The sequence below is a fragment of the Thunnus maccoyii genome, chromosome 22 (assembly GCF_910596095.1).
Source record: "Thunnus maccoyii chromosome 22, fThuMac1.1, whole genome shotgun sequence".
NCBI classification, from domain to species: Eukaryota; Metazoa; Chordata; class Actinopteri; order Scombriformes; family Scombridae; genus Thunnus; species Thunnus maccoyii.
The window spans coordinates 9654687-9678798 of record NC_056554.1 but is presented as its reverse complement, the minus strand read 5'-3'; the positions used below and the strand labels follow the sequence as shown (position 1 = coordinate 9678798).

At 36.4% G+C, this 24112-nt stretch overlaps 2 protein-coding genes across 5 annotated transcripts; both read right to left on the bottom strand.

Moving 5' to 3' along the window:
* Positions 1-4288: 4288 nt before the first annotated feature.
* On the bottom strand, positions 4289-7496 carry LOC121889900 (sensor for unfolded proteins in the ER ire1-like). Its single transcript, XM_042402125.1, has 6 exons — positions 7400-7496; positions 7102-7265; positions 6795-7015; positions 5187-5316; positions 5011-5111; positions 4289-4508 (listed from the first exon to the last, which is right to left on the bottom strand). The coding sequence occupies exons 2-6, from the start codon at positions 7162-7164 to the stop codon at positions 4289-4291; spliced, it is 735 nt and encodes a 244-aa protein (XP_042258059.1). The 5' UTR covers positions 7165-7265; positions 7400-7496.
* A 6416-nt stretch (positions 7497-13912) lies between these two features.
* LOC121889283 (serine/threonine-protein kinase/endoribonuclease IRE1-like) lies at positions 13913-22561 on the bottom strand. Of its 4 annotated transcripts, XM_042401126.1 has the most exons (7): positions 22031-22561; positions 17384-19343; positions 17086-17249; positions 16776-16999; positions 15175-15304; positions 14999-15099; positions 13913-14496 (listed from the first exon to the last, which is right to left on the bottom strand). In XM_042401126.1, exons 2-7 carry the CDS (start codon positions 19323-19325, stop codon positions 14277-14279), a joined length of 2781 nt encoding a protein of 926 aa, XP_042257060.1. In that variant the 5' UTR covers positions 19326-19343; positions 22031-22561; the 3' UTR covers positions 13913-14276. The 4 variants fall into 4 exon arrangements, with proteins under 4 accessions (XP_042257060.1, XP_042257064.1, XP_042257062.1 ...); XM_042401130.1 differs by lacking the exon at positions 17384-19343; XM_042401128.1 differs by lacking the exons at positions 13913-14496; positions 14999-15099 and having other exon boundaries at positions 15262-15327.
* Positions 22562-24112: the final 1551 nt, after the last annotated feature.

The following is a 24112-nucleotide window of genomic DNA, read 5'->3' as shown; positions in this document are numbered from 1 at the left end:
TCATCAGTTCATTACATCCATTCTAATGTCTTTTCTTTTCCCTTTGATAATGTATCTTTTAGTGGAAGAAAATATATTACTGCATCATATAAAATAACCAAATAACACAGTTAAAAAGCTTACATTTTACTACAATAAAAAATCCATATCAGCAGTAAAATCTAATCAAAGTATCAAAAGTAGAAGTAATCATCCTCAATGTGTTTTAATTTCAGGGTTTTACATTGTTGATGCATCAGCCTTTAAACTGCAAAGTAACTGGATATGAAAGCCACCCCCATAAATTTTTAAAAAGAATAAAATCTCATAAAATAAAAATACACAAGTTTAAATAAGTCCCTCAAAATTGTACTAAAGTACATGAGTTTTGTAGCATAGACTACTACTTGTAATTTACTGTTACTGTTACTTACTCTCACCTTTGGAAAATGGCGACTCTGTCGATCAGTATCTTTCTACTCTCTCTTCCTGTTTATTGCTCCTCCCTTTACATTTACATTCAAATATTATTGCCTGAAATATAAGCAAAGTACAATGACACCAACATATAATGCAGGGTACAGCATTTACAGTACATTCTGTCAAAAAGGCTACACACTGCATATTGTCATATTGGTAAAATGGGGATCATTTATGTGTATATTAAGTGTTTTGATGGGTGTACAGTTACATGGAATATAAAAATGTAAAGACATTCATGACAGGAATAGATTACAGAAGAGAAACACCAAAATATCTGTGTCTGAATGACAGGCTTCATCACTGTTTCAGTGTAAGAGGTTAGGCTGCATAAATAAGTTTCATTTTATCTCCTCCCTGTCAGGTTTCCCTCTCACAAGCTGCAGTAACATGTTTCAGTGAAAAGATTCATTATGTCAGCACTCCAACGACATTTCAAACTTGTGAATAGTGTGGCCTAAACACAGGTCCTTCCCACCAAATGAAAAAAAGGGTTTCTATCTACATCTGTCATTTATAGCTCATCTGAAGTAAAATAATGTCTTATATTTTATTATATTTTGTTGATAATTGTTTCAGTGTAACAGGTTAGGCTGCATAAATAAGTTTCATTTTATCTCCTCCCTGTCAGGTTAACCACTGACAATGGTTTAGCCCACCTTTGTATAATTCTGCTGTCATGACACATTGAAATGGGAGGACAAAGATTCACTGTGTAACTAATGTTGAAGTACATTTTTAAGAGTATCTTACTGTTAATGTGTAGTATTGCTTATTATTGTGGTAAAATGTGACTGGGCAAAAATAGGTGTTTTTTTTTTTTTTTTTACTAAAATACACTGTTAAGCCTTCGGTAATATTTAACCAGTGAAACATCAGTAAAGCAGGTGCCTGTTTACCCTCACTCACCCTGAGTCCCCATATGAATCCTCACTTTATACTTACTTAATGTATGTGCTGTGGCACTGTGGATAATAACATCATATTATGTGCATTGAGAAATGGTTATTATGGTGGGGCGTGTCACTTCCCAGAACTGAAGAGGAAGAAACCCCAGTGTACTTTTGAGCAGGTACACATCATTCCGCCAACAAGTTTTTGTTTATTGTTCTCTGACAAGGATTAGAAGGATGGGACAAATAATTACCATGGCCTCCACTGAGAGATTAGTTTAATATTACTGCACTGTATATGACCATCACTTGTATGTTTTGTGTAGCTAGAGTAACATTCAATTGGCTTTACAAAATACACATTGTGGGAAATATTTGTGTTCCATGGGGCATTATCTGGTAATTTTCTATCCTTGGAGCAGTAGGTCATGACCTGTCTATTTCAGAGCAGTTCATCTCTCTGTCTACTGAGGTTGGCTGGGATATGCAGCTGTCTTGATAAGGATGGCTGTCTCCTATGGTAACTGAGGTTGGGTGGAGATATGCTGTGCTTTGTGCAGACGGTCAGAATGGTCTCCTCTTGGAATGGATAGCAAGTAACCTGTTTACAGACTATAAAACTTCAGTTAACTTTAATCAGCATAGTGTCTTGTTATAGTTCAATCGCCAATAGAGGCATAATGTGTTAAGAATAACCTTATTCACCTTATTTCTTCTGACAAGTTCTTCACTTTGGGTTAACCAGCTCCAGCAATTTTCTTGACACATATAAAAAAATCTTCATGTTGTAAAGCTTATTCAATTTTTTATTTGCAATACAATTTACTTGATGAATTGAAGCCCCTTAATACTTTGGAGTTTGTTGGTTCTTTCTCATAAGCTGCAGTAACATGTTATTTTATTTTGAATTTCACAAAGAACTACATCAGAAGTTTTTTTCAGTGATAGCCTGAAAAGAAAGGTTTCATTATGTCAGCACTCCAATGACATTTGATAGGTGTACGGTTACATGGAATATGAAAATGTAAAGACATTCATGACGGGAATAGATTACAGAAGAGAAACACCAAAATATCTGTGTCTGAAATGACAGACCTCCTCTCTGTCAGGTTTCTCTCTCACAAGCTGCAGTAACATGTTTCAGTGAAAAGATAGGTTTCATTATGTCAGCACTCTGACATTTCAAACTTGTTAATAGTGTGGCCTAATCACAAGTCCTTCCCACTAAATGAAAAAAAGGGATTCTATCTACATCTGTCATTTATAGTTCATCTGAAGTAAAATAGTGTCAAATGTGTATTTGTATATAATATTTTATTCAGTTTTTGTTCATTTTATGTAATGAATTTATACACGTGTTATATACATATTATTCCACTGGAAATATCTTCACAGACCTCACTGGACCTTTTCCTTAAACCTCTGTTTAGAATGTTTTATTGGATTGACACATTAGTACTAGACATACAGTACCAGTCAAAAGTCTGGACACACCTTCCCATATCTTTGAATGAGAAAGTGTGTCCAAACTTTTGACTGGTACTGTATTTAAACTATCTGCTGAATCACTGACTTTTGTTTTGTACTCAAAAATGTATATATTTTCTGTTCACCATTTGTAATCGTCCTTTCTTATCAACAGCTCTTTTCACAAGATTTCTTCATATTTTATCCATTTCTGAAAACAACCAAGACAACGGGATGGTAGAACTGCTGCACTGGTTTACTATCCAGCCAAGTGGGCCAATTGCTTAAAATTTACCAAGTGAAATATTTTAAAATTTGCCCAAATATAGGACCACTGAACTAAAAAGGTATGTAAATGGGTATCAGAATTCAGATATGTTTGTCCATTAAGGTGTTGTTCCTGAATATTTTGCTTTCTAATGCAATAAACCTGTTACATTACAGTATTATTACCACCAGGTATGAGGACATGAGGTAAGTGGTACATAGATGGGCAACCACACCTGTTACAACCTCAGTTCCACCAAATGGGAGTAAAACAAAATTAGTGATAAAGTCTGTGTATTGTGCGGGGTATAAAACTATTACCAAAGGGAATATTAAACAGACTGCAAAATCTGTAGCTTTAAAACACTCAAATTACATTTCAAATTTTTGCACCATCAGGAATATATTCAGTACTTTTAGGACAATACCAGTTGCCTTGTACAATTGGTTACACTCTTGATCAACAGTCTTTCTAAAATGGTGTTCCCTCTGACAGTCTGAGAGGTCACGAGGAGAGTTCATAGGACAGAAAACTAAGAAAAGAAATGGATTCTAAACATTTCTTGACTCAAATTTTATTTGTGACAGAAAACTACACAGGAATTGATATTTATCAGTTCATTACATCCATTCTAATGTCTTTTCTTTTCCCTGTGATAATGTATCTTTTAGTGGAAGAAAATATATTACTGCATCATATAAAATAACCAAATAACACAGTTAAAAAGCTTACATTTTATTACAATAAAAAAAATCTATATCAGCAGTAAAATCTAATCAAAGTATCAAAAGTAGAAGTAATCATCCTCAATGTGTTTTAATTTCAGGGTTTTACATTGTTGATGCATCAGCCTTTAAACTGCAAAGTAACTAGATATGAAAGCCACCCCCATACATTTTAAAAAGAATAAAATCTCATAAAAATACACAAGTTTAAATAAGTCCCTCAAAATTGTACTAAAGTACATGAGTTTTGTAGCATAGACTACTACTTGTAATTTACTGTTACTTACTCTCACCTTTGGAAAATGATGACTTGTTGAACATTCCTTGTATAGCAATAACGATTTATAGCAGTCTTGTATCTTTGCATTGGGACATGCCGATAACTATTACAATAAAACTACTCATATGTTTTCCTCTGACTGCTTATTGGACTCTTGATATTGTAATTAAGTCAGAAATCTTTTTTGAAGTCAACTTTACTTCAAGTCACTGGGCTGAGACTCTTGAACTGGGACACCAAGATGCTCCTCTGGGTTTATGGACAGCATTTCAAAGCTGGTGGAAATGTCTCCTCTTTGAAACATCTCCTTCAGGGGGATCTCTGAATTCCATCCTTGGGTCTTGGCAAACTTGTAAACACATCCGAAGAGATCAGGAAACATCTTCATTAGGTCAAGTTTGGCTGCATCCTCGGCACTGCAAATGGAGAACAACAATTTAACAGTTTAATTTTACAATGTTTGGAAAGTCCTTCCCCGAGTGAATGACAACCATGGTGACATGATTACTTTGTTTGTCTTTGCTTTATAATACATAACATTGTGATTATTTTGTCATCTACTGTTAAACTGATTAATAATAATAGTAATGATGCTACATCATAGATTCAGCCTCAGTTTCTAGCATTTGGCTCTCATAGCTGAATGTGAAATGAATTTGAGATCAAATTTAAATATAACAAGTGCCATGCAGACTGTTTAATTTGAATTCAGTAGTTATAGCCACATATTATCAGCAAGCAGTGGAAGCTGATATTATAAGAAAAATTTCAAGTATGTACATTATTCGTAAGATTTAAATGTCTTAAAGAATCGAACCAGTGACTCTCTAGGTCACCAGGACATCTGTTCTGTAATATTTAAGGCCTGTATCATTTTTTAAATTCATTTTCACCAAACAACATTTGAATTTCACTTACTAGTGCTCATGGAGGTTACGTATGAAGCGCAGTAGTCCCGCTGTGTTTTCACGGTAGGGTTTGTTATATTCATCCATCTTCTGGACCAACTCTGGTGGAAACTGCAGCACCAAAATAATTAGTCATGAAGCTGAATTAAGGAATTTAGAAGTTAAAAGTTGTTACATTGGAGTCACCTTATTTTTCCACAGTTTGAAGGATCCATCCCCAGCACATTTTTCCATGGAACAAATCATTTCCTGGTCAGCATTTCGACAGTTTGCCACCTCCTCCCTGTTACCAATCCTTCTTAGGTATTCTACTCTCCTGAAAAAAAGTTGTACTTTAGGCTACAAAAATTACAAACAGAACACAACCTAAAAATGTTCTTAAATACTACTGATTAAATATGGTGTTAGAGATGGAAATTAACCATTCACTAAATCCCTTTACCATTATTATTATTAATTATTTATTTAAACTGTAAAAGTGGAACAGACTGTTTAAAAATACAAATACAAATAAAAACCAATATCTAACATTAGCATCCAAACAGGGTTATGTTAGTCAACTGATGAGGATGGTGACTCTTTGCCTGCAACATGTAGATTAAGCCTCAGTCATAATGTTAGCATTATGTGTTGAACAAAATATGGCCATCAAATGCAAATGTAATACCCTTGTACATGGTTCTCATTTTAAAATGAGTCAGCTTGAAACATTCAGCCAACTCACAAAGTTAGTTTTATTTAGCTGGCTAGGTACACCTGATAAAATCTGACAGAGACAGTGACCATTTCAGCCACCAACATTGACAGTCATTGGCTAGAAACAAAAAGGTTCCTTTTGTTTACTAATGTGTAAAATTAAAGAACCAAATTTTAAAAAATGTATAGTTTTGAGTTATAAATCTGCCACCGTTATCATAGTAAACTGCTAGATTGGAAAGCTTGACTGACGAAGCGAAAATAACCAAGAGAAAAGAAAATGTTGGATAAGGAGATGTCAGCAACTGAAGAGGGTGTGTGGGGATGTGTGCGAAGGTGTGAAAGTAAAGCAAGGTTTGAATTTATCTCTTGTTTTAGCCATGCTAGCAGCATGGCTCTAGGGATGGCAATGTTCACTTCGGTCCAGAATGAAGTATCTCAACAACTATGGATGGATTGAAGGAAATTTTGTGAAGACATTATGATTCCGACTCACTAGTGGATGAATCCTACTGACTTTGATGATGCCCTGACTTTACCTCTAGCTAGCACCACTAACAGTTTGACATTTCTGGTGTTTAGCGAAATGTCTTGACAATATTGGGGGGGCTGCCATGAAATTTGGTACAGATATTCATGGTGGCCGGAGGATGAATTCCAATGACTTCTGTGATCCTCTTTTCCATTCTGATACCTGACTAGTGTCACCAGCAGGACCATGTTTTCACTTACACAGTGAAATATCTCAACATCTCCTGGATATCACAAAATTTGGTACAGACAAATGTGGCTTTCCCTTCAGTGCCACATGTGGTTTTGGTTCTGAGTGACTGATATATCTTGTTCCTCTGTGCTGTAGAGCTTGGTTGTTGTCCAAAAACTATTAAAAACACGTCAGTGAGCCACATGGTTGCTCTAGGTAACATGTTCCTTCGTCCCCAAAGAGTGTGACTATGGTAGTTTGTTTAGAAATGTAGAAATATTTCACTCTGGATCAAAGTTGTGGACCAACTAAACAAGTGACAATGCCATCCAATAGAAAATAGAAAATCAGTTGATAAGAATTTAAATCGGAATCAAACAGCATTTCTCCCTCACTTTTCACTGGTCCAGAAGAAGGGATGACTCAGGCATTCCTCCACTTTAGGTCTGTTCTTCGGTTTCTCATTGATCATTCCCTCGATGAGATCCTTTGCCACCACATCTTGAACATGGTCCAAATTGTACCTCCCATAGTAAATGTTAGACTCACACTCAAAGGATATGCCGAATGGATGGGATCCTCCAGAGAGAATATAATAAATCAGCATCCCTGCCACCTTAAGAATTAACAGATCATGTTAGTGTTAAGGAAATATTTTTCATTACGTCAACAAATAAATTTGTATAGCAGAAAAAAACTGACCTGTATGTCTGTGCTTGACTTGTATGGTATGTCAGCCTCTTCTGCCAAAGTCTCCTTGGCCATCCAGCATTTTGTTCCTGCACTGCCAGTGCGCAAAGTTGTTTGGCCTTTAGGTAACCGTCTACTTATGCCAAAGTCAGCTAGTCTTGCCCTCCCGTTAACATCTGCAGGGCAAATCACACAAACAAACTAAGGAAACCAAATTATGAATGATCATCATAAATTCAAATATTGTATGCTTTTTTTCTCTAATTTTCAGATAGCGAAATTCATTCAGTACATTTGAAAGTTGTCTCACCAATCAAAACATTCTGTGGTTTGAGATCCCGGTGGAGAATTGGAGGATTTTGACCATGAAGCACACTTAGACTGTCAAGGAGCCGATGCACAAGTGTCACGACAGACAGATTTTCTACTTGAAATACTGGCTCTACAATGTATTCTCCCAGGGTGTATTCACAGAGTTGAAGGACAAGATATCCAAAGTTCTCGTCCTCTGCAAAGTCAACGTATCGTACAATGAATGGATGATCTAGCTCTGGAAGTCGTAGAAATCCTTCTTCATTCTTCAGCACTTGATAGTTGCATTTAGACATTCTCTTAATAGCAACTTCAGTGCCATCATTTCTCAGCCCCAAGAAGACTTCGGTACCATCACTTCCCTTTGCAATACGGAATTCTGCATCATTCACATAAATAATGCTTCCGATTCTGGTGACTTTACTTTCATCTGTGCTGAAAAGCTTCTCTAATTTTTCTCTCCACCTCTTGCTGATTTGTAGCCATTTGCCTGTTGTTGTTGAATTAGTGGAGTTGAAGTGGAACGGCTTAACATTTGAAGTTGTTTCCACAACAGGAACTCCTGTTGGTTCAGTTGCAGCAGAGCAAACTTCATCATTTGGCTCCTCTTGCTTTTCTGTCTTTTTCTTCTTTTTCTTCTTCTTTTTCTTCCTCTTGCTGGATTCAGGTGACAGTGTACAGTCTTCATATTCCGAATTTGGTTTACTGAAATGATCTTTCAATCGTCTGAGCACTTCTTTCAGCTTGTCGTTCATTTTCATATCTGCAGATGTAAGTACACCCTCGGGCACTGATGTTATCCCCACTGATGTAAAGAGTTTAGGAGCATGTTCAATTGAGAGCAAGTTTGCAAGTACACCGTATGTGTAAACTTTCACGTCAGAGGAGTGTCGGTCCTTTCCAAAAGGAGCAACAGTTTTGCATAACTTTTCAATAAAGTTTGGATCCCAGCCATTTGTGCCTTTTGTTTTCTGTGTTATCACATATAGTGCTTGCAGAACAGCTTCCCATATATTAGGTCTCCCCTTTGAGCAAAGCTGTTCCAGTAGTTGGGGGATTATAGCCAGTGCTTGCTCATTTGGTATCTCTTCCATTGTACAGAACACTGCACGTAAACTATTAATAGCCCTGTTTACACTTGTGTTAGGAATGTTTGGAAAGCGACTGACTGCACCTGTAATGTATGAATTCAGATTTCCAGTGTCCTTCAGCCATTTAATACATCCCTGGCTGTATTTTTCTTCACCAGGCCCAGTAACATTAAAGAGTATTTCAATCATGTTCAGATGGTTCTGAGGATCCTCACGCAGCATGTGACTGTCAAAGGTTTTGAACACTTCTTCAGGTGTTTTCTCATACACAGCAATTTCCATATCAAAAAAATATGTGATTTTGCAGCATAATTTATGTCCTTTTGATGCAAGATTCTGAATCTTCTGACATATTTTCTTATTGTGAATCATATGTTCAGGATCAGTTACAGGTAACAGTGTTACCTGTGCACCAGCAGAGATGAGGTCTTTAAAGACATCCTCCCTGTCATGAATGGCGGCGGTCTGCAGTGGTGTGAATAGCTGCATATCCCATCCATTTGGATCAGCTTTTGCGACAAGCAGTTTCCTCTCAAACACGATAGGGGCTTTGGATAGTGAGACATAATGCAAAGGTGTCAAGCCATTTTGGGAGACAATATTTGGGTCGGCACCCTGACGCAGAAGGAAAGTACAAATATCCTCCTTGTGATTTACAACAGCAGCTATCAGTGGGGTTATATAATCGTTCCATTCTCTGCATGGGTAACGTTCATTTATGTTTTTGTCCTTAAGTAATTTCTTGAGAGTCTCATGGTTGTTGTTAATTATACAATATATCACAGGATGTGGTTCTGTGATGGGGGCGACTGTCACCTGAAACTGTGTGATGATATTCATTTCTTTGCTCCAGAGTAACTGTGAAAAAAACAAAATTATTATATTACCGTTACAACATTTGTTGGCATTTTAAACTTTAAACAAGCAGCCAAAAATATGTTATAAGAATTTAAGCTTAATGTGTTTTTTTTTTTTTTCTTTTTTCAATTTTTCAAAGTTTTGAGAAGTGCAAAATTCCATTTACCACCATTGTATTTAGGCAGGTACAGAGGTGAATATCTTAAAACCTGGGCACTTAAATCAGAAACCATCTACTTGGCTACATACAGTACACGTAGAGGTGGTATTTTTCACCAGGGCTGTGACTCACTCAGCCAAGTACAGGCATGTATCCAAAATCATTTCATTCCCGGAAGGTGAACTTATTGCTGCTTGATTGATGTAACATGCCAAGGCATCTGGGTTTTAAGAGTGGGGTGATACAAACATCTTTGCCATATCCAAAATACTTAGTGAGTACAACATTCATTTTTGTCCAGAGACTCGTGGACACAAGAAAATCAATTAAAATGTTGATTTATGCTGATGTAACCAAATCTTAATTCAGTCAAGTTCAATATCGACATATAAACTGAGGTGCTAATCCCCTATGCAGTCAGTTGGATGGCACCATCTTGCCTTCAGGTGGTGGCCACATACTTTACATACCACTATTTTTTCTTCACCACGATAACTAATAAGTGTTCATTTTGGATTATTTGAGCAAATGTTTAAGTACATGTTGCTACATCTTGCTATTAATGCCCAGTGAAGTTCCTCATACAGGACAGCAACTGAAACTCAACTTTCTTAAGTTTAGAGCACATGGATCAGATCGTAAAATATGATCTAAGTAAATAGATGCTGTCCTAAGTAATAAGACTTGGTGAAATGTAAAAATTATATTACTTACTTAACTTTGAAGTATGTCTTCTTTGGGTATTAAAAAAGAGTATGCAGGATCCATGTTAGTGACAAAAAGTTGGAAGCCACTTTGAGCTCAATGGTCTCTCTCACTCTGCGCTCTCTCTCTCTCTCTCTCTCTCTCTCTCTCTCTCTCTGTCGATCAGTATCTCTCTACTCTCTCTTCCTGTTTATTGCTCCTCCCTTTACATTTACATTCAAATATTCTGTGCTTCCAAGTCATCAGACATGTTTGGACTTGTTATTGGATTGCCTGAAATATAAGCAAAATACCATAACACCAACATATAATGCAAGGTACAGCATTCACAGTACATTCTGTCAAAAAGGCTACACACTGCATATTGTCATATTGGTAAAACTGGGGACCATTTATGTGTATATTAAGTGTTTTGATGGGTGTACAGTTACATGGAATATAAAAATGTAAAAACATTCATGACAGAAATAGATTACTGAAGAGAAACACCAAAATATCTGTGTCTGAATGACAGGCTTCATCACTATTTCGGTGTAACAGGTTAGGCTGCATAAATAAGTTTCATTTTTATCTCCTCCCTGTCAGGTTTCCCTCTCACAAGCCGCAGTAGCATGTTTCAGTGAAAAGATAGGTTTCATTATGTCAGCACTCCAATGACGTTTCAAACTTGTGAATAGTGTGGCCTAAACACAGGTCCTTCCCACTAAATGAAAAAAAGGGTTTCTATCTACATCTGTCATTTATAGCTCATCTGAAGTAAAATAATGTCTTATATTTTATTATATTTTGTTGATAATTGTTTCAGTGTAACAGGTTAGGCTGCATAAATAAGTTTCATTTTATCTCCTCCCTGTCAGGTTAACCACTGACAATGGTTTAGCCCACCTTTGTATAATTCTGCTGTCATGACCCATTAAAATGGGACCATCAAAACCGTCACAGCCAAACTAAGTACATACAATGTAGAAATGATAAAATGTTAAGTTGGAAGGGTATATTTGTTGTCTTACAAAGAAGAGGTGTTTTTGTTTTTTTTTTTGTTTTTTTTACTAAAATACACTGTTAAGCCTTCAGTAATATTTAGCCAGTGAAACATCAGTAAAGCAAGGTGCCTGTTTACCCTCACTCACCCTGAGTCCCCATATGAATCCTCACTTTATACTTACTTAATGTATGTGCTGTGGCACTGTGGATAATAATATCATACTATGTGCATTGAGAAATGGTTATTATGGTAGGGCGTGTCACTTCCCAGAACTGAAGAAGAAGAAACCCCAGTGTACTTTTGAGCAGGTACACATCATTCTGCCAACAAATTTTTTATTTATTGTTCTCTGACAAGGATTAGAGGGATGGGACAAATAATTACCATGGCCTCCACTGAGAGATTAGTTTAATATTACTGCACTGTATATGACCATCACTTGTATGTTTTGTGTAGCTAGAGTAACATTCAATTGGCTTTACAAAATACACATTGTGGGAAATATTTGTGTTCCATGGGTCATTATCTGGTAATTTTCTGTCCTTAGAGCAGTAGGTCATGACCTGTCTCTCTCTCTGTCTACTGAGATTGGCTGGGATATGCAGCTGTCTTGATAAGGATGGCTGTCTCCTATGGTAACTGTGGTTGGGTGGAGATATGCTGTGCTTTGTGCAGACGGTCAGAATGGTCTCCTATTGGAATGGATAGCAAGTAACCTGTTTACAGACTATAAAACTTCAGTTAACTTTAATCAGCATAGTGTCTTGTTTATAGTTCAATCGCCTATAGAGGTATAATGTGTGAAGAATAACCTTATTCACCTTATTTCTTCTGAAAAGTTCTTCACTTTGGGTTAAACAGCTCCAGCAATTTCCTTGACACATATAAAAGAATCTTCGTGTTGTAAAGCTTATTCAATTTTTTATTTGCAATACAATTTACTTGATGAATTGAAGCCCCTTAATACTTTGGAGTTTGTTGGTTCTCTCTCACAAGCTGCAGTAACATTTTATTTTATTTTGAATTTCACAAAGAACTACATCAGAAGTTTTTTTCAGTGATAGCCTGAAAAGAAAGGTTTCATTATGTCAGCACTCCAATGACATTTGATAGGTATACGGTTACATGGAATATAAAAATGTAAAGACATTCATGACAGAAATAGATTACTGAAGAGAAACACCAAAATATCTGTGTCTGAAATGACCTCATAAGTGTTTCAGTGTAAGAGGTTAGGCTGCATAAATAAGTTTCATTTTATCTCCTCTCTGTCACGTTTCCCTCTCACAAGCTGCAGTAACATGTTTCAGTGAAAAGATAGGTTTCATTATGTCAGCACTCTGACATTTCAAACTTGTGAAAAGTGTGGCCTAAACACAAGTCCTTCCCACTAAATGAAAAAAAGGGATTCTATCTATATCTGTCATTTATAGTTCATCTGAAGTAAAATAGTGTCAAATGTGTATTTGTATATAATATTTTATTCAGTTTTTGTTCATTTTATGTAATGAATTTATACATGTGTTATATACATATTATTCCACTGGAAATATCTTCACAGACCTCACTGGACCTTTTCCTTAAACCTCTGTTTAGAACGTTTTATTGGATTGACACATTAGTACTAGACATACAGTACCAGTCAAAAGTCTGGACACACCTTCCCATATCTTTGAATGAGAGAGTGTGTCCAAACTTTTGACTGGTACTGTATTTAAACTATCTGCTGAATCACTGACTTTTGTTTTGTACTCAAAAATGTATATATTTTCTGTTCACCATTTGTAATCGTCCTTTCTTACCAACAGCTCCTTTCACAAGATTTCTTCATATTTTATCCATTTCTGAAAACAACTAAGACAACGGGATGGTAGAACTGCTGCACTGGTTTACTATCCAGCCAAGTGGGAATATTTTAAAATTTGCCCAAATATAGGACCACTGAACTAAAAAGGTATCTAAATCAGAATTCAGATATGTTTGTCCATTAAGGTGTTGTTCCTGAATATTTTGCTTTCTAATGCAATAAACCTGTTACATTACAGTATTATTACCACCAGGTATGAGGACATGAGGTAAGTGGTACATAGATGGGCAACCACACCTGTTACAACCTCAGTTCCACCAAATGGGAGTAAAACAAAATTAGTGATAAAGTCTGTGTATTGTGCGGGGTATAAAACTATTACCAAAGGGAGTATTAAACAGACTGCAAAATCTGTAGCTTTAAAACACTCAAATTACATTTCAAATTTTTGCACCATCAGGAATATATTCAGTACTTTTAGGACAATACCAGTTGCCTTGTACAATTGGTTACACTCTTGATCAACAGTCTTTCTAAAATGGTGTTCCCTCTGACAGTCTGAGAGGTCACGAGGAGAGTTCATAGGACAGAAAACTAAGAAAAGAAATGGATTCTAAACATTTCTTGACTCGAATTTTATTTGTGACAGAAAACTACACAGGAATTGATATTTATCAGTTCATTACATCCATTCTAATGTCTTTTCTTTTCCCTGTGATAATGTATCTTTTAGTGAAAGAAAATATATTACTGCATCATATAAAATAACCAAATAACACAGTTAAAAAGCTTACATTTTATTACAATAAAAAAAAATCTATATCAGCAGTAAAATCTAATCAAAGTATCAAAAGTAGAAGTAATCATCCTCAATGTGTTTTAATTTCAGGGTTTTACACTGTTGATACATCAGCCTTTAAACTGCAAAGTAACTGGATATGAAAGCCACCCCCATACATTTTAAAAAGAATAAAATCTCATACAATAAAAATACACCAGTTTAAATAAGTCCTTCAAAATTGTACTAAAGTACATGAGTTTTGTAGCATAGACTACTACTTGTAATTTACTGTTACTTACTCTCACCTTTGGAAAATGATGACTTGTTGAACATTCCTTGTATAGCAATAACGATTTATAGCAGTCTTGTATCTTTGCATTGGGACATGCCGATAACTATTACAATAAAACTACTCATATGTTTTCCTCTGACTGCTTATTGGACTCTTGATATTGTAATTAAGTCAGAAATCTTTTTTGAAGTCAACTTTACTTCAAGTCACTGGGCTGAGACTCTTGAACTGGGACACCAAGATGCTCCTCTGGGTTTATGGACAGCATTTCAAAGCTGGTGGAAATGTCTCCTCTTTGAAACATCTCCCTAAGGGGGATCTCTGAATTCCATCCTTGGGTCTTGGCAAACTTGTAAACACATCCGAAGAGATCAGGAAACATCTTCATTAGGTCAAGTTTGGCTGCATCCTCGGCACTGCAAATGGAGAACAACAATTTAACAGTTTAATTTTACAATGTTTGGAAAGTCCTTCCCTGAGTGAATGACAACCATGGTGACATGATTACTTTGTTTGTCTTTGCTTTATAATACATAACATTGTGATTATTTTGTCATCTACTGTTAAACTGATTAATAATAATAGTAATGATGCTACATCATAGATTCAGCCTCAGTTTCTAGCATTTGGCTCTCATAGCTGAATGTGAAATGAATTTGAGATCAAATTTAAATATAACAAGTGCCATGCAGACTGTTTAATTTGAATTCAGTAGTTATAGCCACATATTATCAGCAAGCAGTGGAAGCTGATATTATAAGAAAAATTTCAAGTATGTACATTATTCGTAAGATTTAAATGTCTTAAAGAATCAAACCAGTGACTCTCTAGGTCACCAGGACATCTGTTCTGTAATATTTAAGGCCTGTATCATTTTTTAAATTCATTTTCACCAAACAACATTTGAATTTCACTTACTAGTGCTCATGGAGGTTGCGTATGAAGCGCAGTAGTCCCAACGTGTTTTCAGGGTAGGCTTTGTTCTTGCCATCCATCTTCTGGGCCAACTCTGGTGGAAACTGCAGCACCAAAATAATTAGTCATGAAGCTGAATTAAGGAATTTAGAAGTTAAAAGTTGTTACATTGGAGTCACCTTATTTTTCCACAGTTTGAAGGATCCATCCCCAGCACATTTTTCCATGGAACAAATCATTTCCTGGTCAGCATTTCGACAGTTTGCCACCTCCTCCCTGTTACCAATCCTTCTTAGGTATTCTACTCTCCTGAAAAAAAGTTGTACTTTAGGCTACAAAAATTACAAACAGAACACAACCTAAAAATGTTCTTAAATACTACTGATTAAATATGGTGTTAGAGATGGAAATTAACCATTCACTAAATCCCTTTACCATTATTATTATTAATTATTTATTTAAACTGTAAAAGTGGAACAGACTGTTTAAAAATACAAATACAAATAAAAACCAATATCTAACATTAGCATCCAAACAGGGTTATGTTAGTCAACTGATGAGGATGGTGACTCTTTGCCTGCAACATGTAGATTAAGCCTCAGTCATAATGTTAGCATTATGTGTTGAACAAAATATGGCCATCAAATGCAAATGTAATACCCTTGTACATGGTTCTCATTTTAAAATGAGTCAGCTTGAAACATTCAGCCAACTCACAAAGTTAGTTTTATTTAGCTGGCTAGGTACACCTGATAAAATCTGACAGAGACAGTGACCATTTCAGCCACCAACATTGACAGTCATTGGCTAGAAACAAAAAGGTTCCTTTTGTTTACTAATGTGTAAAATTAAAGAACCAAATTTTAAAAAATGTATAGTTTTGAGTTATAAATCTGCCACCATTATCATAGTAAACTGCTAGATTGGAAAGCTTGACTGACGAAGCGAAAATAACCAAGAGAAAAGAAAATGTTGGATAAGGAGATGTCAGCAACTGAAGAGGGTGTGTGGGGATGTGTGCGAAGGTGTGAAAGTAAAGCAAGGTTTGAATTTATCTCTTGTTTTAGCCATACTAGCAGCATGGCTCTAGGGATGGCAATGTTCACTTCGGTCCAGAATGAAGTATCTCAACAACTATGGATGGATTGAAGGAAATTTTGTGAAGACATTATGATTCCGACTCACTGAATCCTACTGACTTTGATGATGCCCTGACTTTACCTCTAGCTAGCACCACTAACAGTTTGACATTTCTGGTATTTAGCGAAATGTCTTGACAATATTGGGGGGGCTGCCATGAAATTTGGTACAGATATTCATGGTGGCCGGAGGATGAATTCCAATGACCTCCGTGATCCTCTTTTCCATTCTGATACCTGACTAGTGTCACCAGCAGGACCATGTTTTCACTTACACGGTGAAATATCTCAACATCTCCTGGATATCACAAAATTTGGTACAGACAAATGTGGCTTTCCCTTCAGTGCCACATGTGGTTTTGGTTCTGAGTGACTGATATATCTTGTTCCTCTGTGCTGTAGAGCTTGGTTGTTGTCCAAAAACTAATAAAAACACGTCAGTGAGCCACATGGTTGCTCTAGGTAACATGTTCCTTTGTCCCCAAAGAGTGTGACTATGGTAGTTTGTTTAGAAATGTAGAAATATTTCACTCTGGATCAAAGTTGTGGACCAACTAAACAAGTGACAATGCCATCCAATAGAAAATAGGAAATCAGTTGATAAGAATTTAAATTGGAATCAAACAGCATTTCTTCCTCACTTTTCACTGGTCCAGAAGAAGGGATGACTCAGGCATTCTTCCACTTTAGGTCTGTTCCTCGGTTCCTCATTGATCATCCACTCGATGAGATCCTTTGCGACCACATCTTGAACATGGTCCAAATTGTACATCCCATCGTAAATGTTAGACTCACATTTACAGGCTTTGTCACCAAAAGGATGGTGTCCTCCAGAGAGAATATAATAAATCAGCATCCCTGCCACCTTAAGAATTAACAGAACATGTTAGTGTTAAGGAAATATTTTTCATCAGGTCAACAATTAAATTTGTATAGCAGAAAAAAACTGACCTGTATGTCTGTGCTTGACTTGTATGGTATGTCAGCCTCTTCTTCCAAAGTCTCTTTGGCCATCCAGCATTTTGTTCCTGCACTGCCAGTGCGCAAAGTTGTTTGGCCTTTAGGTAACCGTCTACTTATGCCAAAGTCAGCTAGTCTTGCCCTCCCGTTAACATCTGCAGGGCAAATCACATAAACAAACTAAGGAAATCAAATTATGAATGATCATCATAAATTCAAATATTGTATGCTTTTTTTCTCAAAATTTCAGATAGCAAAATTCATTCAGTACATTTGAAAGTTGTCTCACCAATCAAAACGTTCTGTGGTTTAAGATCCCGGTGGAGAATTTGAGGATTTTTACAATGAAGCACCCTTAAACTGTCGAGGACCTGATAGACCAGTTTCTTTATCAGCAGACTGCCATCATTATTTCTGATATATTCTTCCAGGGTGTATTCACAAAGTTGAAGACCAAGATATCCAAAGTTCTCATCCTCTGCAGCATCAATGTATCGTACGATAGATGGATGATCTAGCTCTGGAAGTCGCAGTATTCCTTCTTCATTCTTCAGCACTTGATAGTTGCATTTAGACATCCTCTTAATAGCAACTTCAGTGCCATCATTTCTCAGCCCCAAGAAGACTTCGGTACCATCACTTCCCTTTGCAATACGGAATTCTGCATCATTCACATAAATAATGCTTCCGATTCTGGTGACTTTACTTTCGTCAGTGCTAGAAAGCTTCTCTAGTTTTTCTCTCCACCTCTTGCTGATTTGTAGCCATTTGCCTGTTGTTGTTGAATTAGTGGAGTTGAAGTGGAACGGCTTAACATTTGAAGTTGTTTCCACAACAGGAACTCCTGTTGGTTCAGTTGCAGCAGAGCAAACTTCATCATTTGGCTCTTCTTGCTTTTCTGTCTTTTTCCTCTTTTTCTTCTTCTTTTTCTTCTTCTTTTTCTTCTTCTTGCTGGATTCAGGTAACAGTGTACAGTCTTCATATTCCGAATTTGGTTTACTGAAATGATCTTTCAATCGTCTGAGCACTTCTTTCAGCTTGTCGTTCATTTTCATATCTGCAGATGTAAGTACACCCTCGGGCACTGATGTTATCCCCACTGATGAGAAGAGTTTAGCCGCATGTTCAACTGAAAGCAAGTTTGCAAATACACCGTATGTGTAAACTTTCACGTCAGAGGAGAGTTGGTCCTTTCCAAAAGGAGCAACAGTTTTGCATAACTTTTCAATAAAGTTGGGATCCCAGCCATTTGTGCCTTTTGTTTTCTGTGTTATCACATATAGTGCTTGCAGAACAGCTTCCCATATATCAGGTCTCCCCTTTGAGCAAAGCTGTTCCAGTAGTTGGGGGATTATAGCCAGTGCTTGCTCATTTGGTATCTCTTCCACTGTACAGAACACTGCACGTAAACTATTAATAGCCCTGTTTACACTTGTGTTAGGAATGTTTGGAAAGCGACTGACTGCACCTGTAATGTAGGAATTCAAATTTCCAGTGTCCTTCAGCCATTTAATACTTCCCTGGCTGTATTTTTCTGCATCAGGCCCAGTAACATTAAAGAGTATTTCAATCATGATCAGATGGCTCTGAGGATCCTCACGCAGCATGTGACTGTCAAAGGTTTTGAACACTTCTTCAGGTGTTTTCTCACGCACAGCAACTTCCATATCCAAAAAATATGTGATTTTTGAGCATAATTTATCTCCTTTTGATGCAAGGTTGTGAATCTTCTGACATATTTTCTTATTGTGAATCATATGTTCAGGATCAGTTATAGGTAACAGTGTTACCTGTGCGCCAGCAGAGACGAGGTCTTTAAAGACATCCTCCCTGTCATAAATGGCGGCGGTCTGCAGTGGTGTGAATCGCAATAGCTGCATTTCCTGTCCATTTGGATCAGCTTTTGCGGCAAGCAGTTTCCTCTCAAACACAATAGGGGCTTTGGTTAGTGAGACATAATGCAAAGGTGTCACGCCAATTTGGGAGGCAATATTTGGGTCGGCACCCTGACGCAGAAGGAAAGTACAAATATCCTCCTTGTGATTTACAACAGCAGCTATCAGTGGGGTTATATAATCATTGCATTCTCTGCATGGGTAACGTTCATTTATGTTTTTGTCCTTAAGTAATTTCTTGAGAGTCTCATAGTTGTTGTTAATTATACACTGTATCACAGGATGTGTTTCTGTGATGGGGGCGACTGTCACATGAAACTGTGTGATGATATTCATTTCTTTGCTCCAGAGTAACTGTGAAAAAAACAAAATTATGATATTACTGTTACAACATTTGATGGCATTTTTAACTTTAAACAGGCAGCCAAAAAGATTTTTATCAGAATTTAAGCTTGAAGGTTCATATTGTTTATTTTATTTTATATTTTCAAATTTTACAAGTTTTGAAAAGCTCAAACAAAATTCCATTTACCACTATTGTAACAATACACGTATTCATCCTGAACCGCTCGGTACAGGATGTTCCGTTCGTGGATTTATTTGGTTCGTTATGCTCCGTGACCCAAACAATTACTGTCAAAATAGTTCTAAAATATCTCTATCTATCTGGCGAGAAGCGTCCATCTGCAGTCTTGCAGACCTACATGACATGCCCACTGTACTACATGACAATGCAATGATCATTTCAGATATCCACAACATGATTTCTTCCTTAGACAAATGACATCACTTTTGCCATTCATGTGCATTGGGCTTTCAGTTTCAGATATCCACAATTACATTTTTGATATCTAGAATGAACAATCTAATTCTTACTAGTCATAATTTTAATTTCAGATATCAAAAATGAAAAACCATTCCAGATATCCATAATGTAATTCTGAAAATCCAAAAATATATTTTGACTTGTAAAAATGTCATTTTGGATATGTACAACTGCAATTTTACTAGGAAAAATACAATTGTGGACATCTGTATGAATATTGTGGATATCCATAATTGTAATTCTTCCTATTCAGAATGTAATTTTAGATATCTGAAATTGTAATTGACATAGAATCAATGTAGTGGGTGATGTACTGCGAGTTGGGCAGTGCTTGGCTTTTGCTCTGCCGTTTTCAACATGGTGGTTGCGTTTGAAACAATCTCACTTTACAGCTAAACAGTACACTAAAATATGTTTCTGAAAACATCTGAGGCGAGAAAGAGGCAATGCAGTGACAGAATCTTGAGTCATATTTGATCAGCACTGCCTAGTTTGACAGTTTAATCTGAGTTCATCATTCAGTCATGCCCATGTGCATTCGGCTGGCCCTGTTGCGGTCAAGCCAAAAATCATCTCTGACTTTCGCACACGTTTAGGACAGATATCAAGATAACAAAAATGCAGTTGTGGATATCTGAAATTGAAAGCCCAATACACATGAATGGCAAAAGTGACGTCATTTGTCCTAGGAAGAATGTCATTGTGAATATCTGGAATGTTCATTTTGACTAGTATTGAATTATGGATATCTGCAATACATATCCAGTCTAGCTATTTAATGTTAAAACAGCCACTTATACTTTTTAAGGATTTTTAGATATCTTGAATTTATTAAAGTTGTAGATATCTTAAAATACAATTTCTACTAATAAGAATGTTATTGTGGATATCTTTAATTGCCATTCTGACTAGTGAGAATACAGTTTTGACTAGGAGAAATGCTATTATGGATATCTAAAATGTAATTACAGATAGGAGTGTGGTTCTACTAAATGTTAAAATGACTTGTCATAGTCATCCCCCTCCCCTCTCTGTGAAGGTCGCCTTTGAATGAGGCTATTCAGAACAACGATAAACACATTAGCTGCTCAGACAGCATGTCATAAAAATCAGTTTTAAGAGAGAAAAATGTAGTTAAAAAGTATGAAAGTAAAAGTAGTGGTTTGGTCCCTCTGACTGATATATTATTATATATGACATCATTAGATTATCAATACTGAAGCATCAGTGTGAAAAAAGCAGCATGTTACTGTTGTAGCTGCTGGAGGTGGAGCTAGTATCAACTATTTTATATACAGTTAGACCATAAATCAGCATAAAACAGCTGTCAGCACGTGTTCTGACACAATGCAGGCAACAAAAAAGTTGTTTTATTTTTCCACTGCAGCAACTAAACTGTTTCAGTAGCCTCAAAGTTATGGCCAATGAGCTTTTTTCTACTGTACCGAAATTGTACCGAGCCATGACCCCAAAACTGAGGTACATGCCGAACCATGATTTTTGTGTACCAGTACACCCTTAGTACAGAGGTGGATATCTTAAAATCTGGGCACCTAAATCAGAAACCATTTAACGTTACTTGGCTTCACACAGTGCAGTGCAGTACAGTACAGTACAGTACAGTGCTGTACATTTATCACTAGTGCTGTGACTCACTCAGCCAAGTAATACATGCATGTATGCAAAATCATTTCATTCTACAATTTGAGACTGTCCTACATTTAATGTAATGTAAGTTGAAAAAAGTTGAGTAGTAATTTGATTTGGACACAAAATACAGTTCAGAGTGAACACTAGTCCTAAATTATAGAACTGCTCATGCTAATGATTTGATATTTTTAGATATAACTTGTAAATATACAAAGTGTGCCGCACTTTGCCCTCACTGACTTTGAGACTGTGAAAAACTTATTTAGGCTGATAACCGGAATTCAACTTTCAATGTGCAGAGCTGTAAAATGTCGATAAACAATTTTTGGTCTTAGTATAGTACATGAAGGAAATCTTGTTTTCAAATTAAAAGTTCATAGAAATGTGTTTATGATGACATAAAGTAAGAATGAAACCATAAGAAGGGATATGAATAACTAACATTATACATTATTAACGACACACATGAGTACACTTGAAGCAAATAACGTTAATATTACGCCCATTTTTTAAAATAAATTCACTTTAAGTTAGAGGATTAAGGAATGTGGGGAAATGTACTTACAATGTCGAAGTGGGGTGTTCGCTGTAAGTATGAATTATATCCGTCTATCAAAAGTCAACATGTTGTCCTTGTTCTTTCGCTGTTTGCCACTCTGACACTCTCTATTTCTATTATGCGTCTCCACTTCTCGCTGCCGCTAGAAAGTAAAGCCGGATTTGAGTCAACCGCCGTTTGAGTCGCACATGCGCGAACGGATCCACCATCTTGGACAGGTAGTTACGGCATCGTCACTTGAACAAAGCACGTTGTTACTACAGGATCTAAATCTGCCAACCGTGGATTTTACGCGCATTTTTCACAGCATATGAATTATTACACAAAAATGATTCATGTTCAAATTCTTTGGCAAATGTAAAATTATACTCATTCAGTAATGCACTTTAAAGACTTTGTCTGAGTTCTGTCTTTTCCTCCATCATTGACTTTAATTTGATGAAACACTGGGACTTTTTTCTTTTTACTTATATCCTATAGTTATTCTTGTATTGTTTATTTTGGTAAAACTGATTGCTTCATGTTCAAGATGTAATTCTTTGGCCCTGAAAGTCATAAAAGTTGTGTTGACTGGTAGGAAAACATGATCACCACTGATAATGGGTCAAAGTCCATAGTTGTATAATTCTGCTGCAGTATGATCCATTAAAGCAGGCAGATAGAACTGACAGTCAAAGCAACACAGCCAGTAACTAACAGCAACTACAATGTGGATGAAGCCTACTGAGTTGAATTTTGGACAAGAATATATTACATAACTCTATATGTATAAGTGCACATGTGATAATAGTGTCTAAAGTCATATTGTGAGTGTTTTATGGTGGTAAAGTATGACTGAGCAAAGAGGGGGATGATATCTAGAGGAGATGCTGAAAGACATGGTTGAGCTTTGTGATGGAAATTTTATTTCTCATGTATTTTACATTATGTATTTAATATATATTAATGTATTAACATTTGTATGTATGTATCTACATAAGTAATGAAGGTGCATTTGTGAGACCACATTGCAGAAGTGAACTGTTTGTGTTGTCCTTTTGCTTCACAGTATGAGTTTCACATGATTGGCTTTTAGAGGTTAGAAAACAGTCAGTCTTTAGAGAAACCCCTGCATAAAGTAGGCAGATGGAATCTGGGCATCTCAGATTTCCTGTCCAGATGTATCCTGACAGCACTCATGATCATGTGGTTGCTATGATTCTGAGAATAGGTTCATGTATGTCTATGCCACAATGGAAGATGCATCTAAGGAGGCTGGTATGTTACATGGTGGATGTTGTGACATACAAAGGATAAGAGTGACTTAAGAAAGAGAGGTCAAATAGTGCCTTGAGTTAACGTGCTATCCTAATGGGCAGGCTACAGTTGATGTATTGTCTAAAATACTATAAACGAAAGTGTCTGACTTTGTTTTTGGTCCATTCCTTTTGCGCACAACTAAGAATTAAACTTCTGAAAGAAAAGTATCTGGGATGAAGTCCATTTTATTACAGAAATACCACAACAGCCTTCTCAGTGAAACATCAGTAAAGGAAGATGTCGGCATCCCAATCACATATGTTACCTGGTGAACCAATATAACTCCCTGACTGCAGATTTATGATACCATAGTCTGTTTTTTTACAGTGCTCATTTGTATTGTAACATAACACTGTGTTAAACTGTCTGCTAGGCCTTCATATGAATCCTCACTTTAAATTACAGCATGGAGGATAGCAACATTGTATTGTGTGCATCGATTAATATAAACTATTGGTGCGGGATGTCATTTATCAAAACTGCAGTGTACCCTTGAGCTGGAACACATACTATTGCCAAAATGTTTTCCATTATTAATACCATAGACAAATAACTAAAATGAACTCCTTTAAGAGATTAATTAACATTATTGCCATCTCTACAATATTATGAGTATTGCTTGAAAGTTTTGTGTTTGCAAAAGTGTGAGAGGTAAGAGACAGTAAATTTACAGGTGACATTTATATCAATGTTAGATTTAAAGCAATAATTGAGTTTTTTGGCCACTTGGGGGCAGCAGAACAAGCTGTGAACAACATTAATGCCACCTTATGAAGTTGTTATGGTGAG

Bases quoted from the DNA above. Each gene is read 5' to 3' on its own strand.
- LOC121889900 (XM_042402125.1), bottom strand. From the start codon at position 7,164: ATGGCCAAGGAGACTTTGGCAGAAGAGGCTGACATACCATACAAGTCA. The intron at 7,016-7,101 runs GTCAGTTTTTTT...TTAATTCTTAAG, and splicing joins AGTCAAGCACAGACATACAG to GTGGCAGGGATGCTGATTTA. The intron at 4,509-5,010 runs GTAAGTGAAATT...CTCCATTTGCAG, and splicing joins CGTAACCTCCATGAGCACTA to TGCCGAGGATGCAGCCAAAC.
- LOC121889283 (XM_042401126.1), bottom strand. From the start codon at position 19,325: ATGAATATCATCACACAGTTTCATGTGACAGTCGCCCCCATCACAGAA. The intron at 17,000-17,085 runs GTCAGTTTTTTT...TTAATTCTTAAG, and splicing joins AGTCAAGCACAGACATACAG to GTGGCAGGGATGCTGATTTA. The intron at 14,497-14,998 runs GTAAGTGAAATT...CTCCATTTGCAG, and splicing joins CGCAACCTCCATGAGCACTA to TGCCGAGGATGCAGCCAAAC.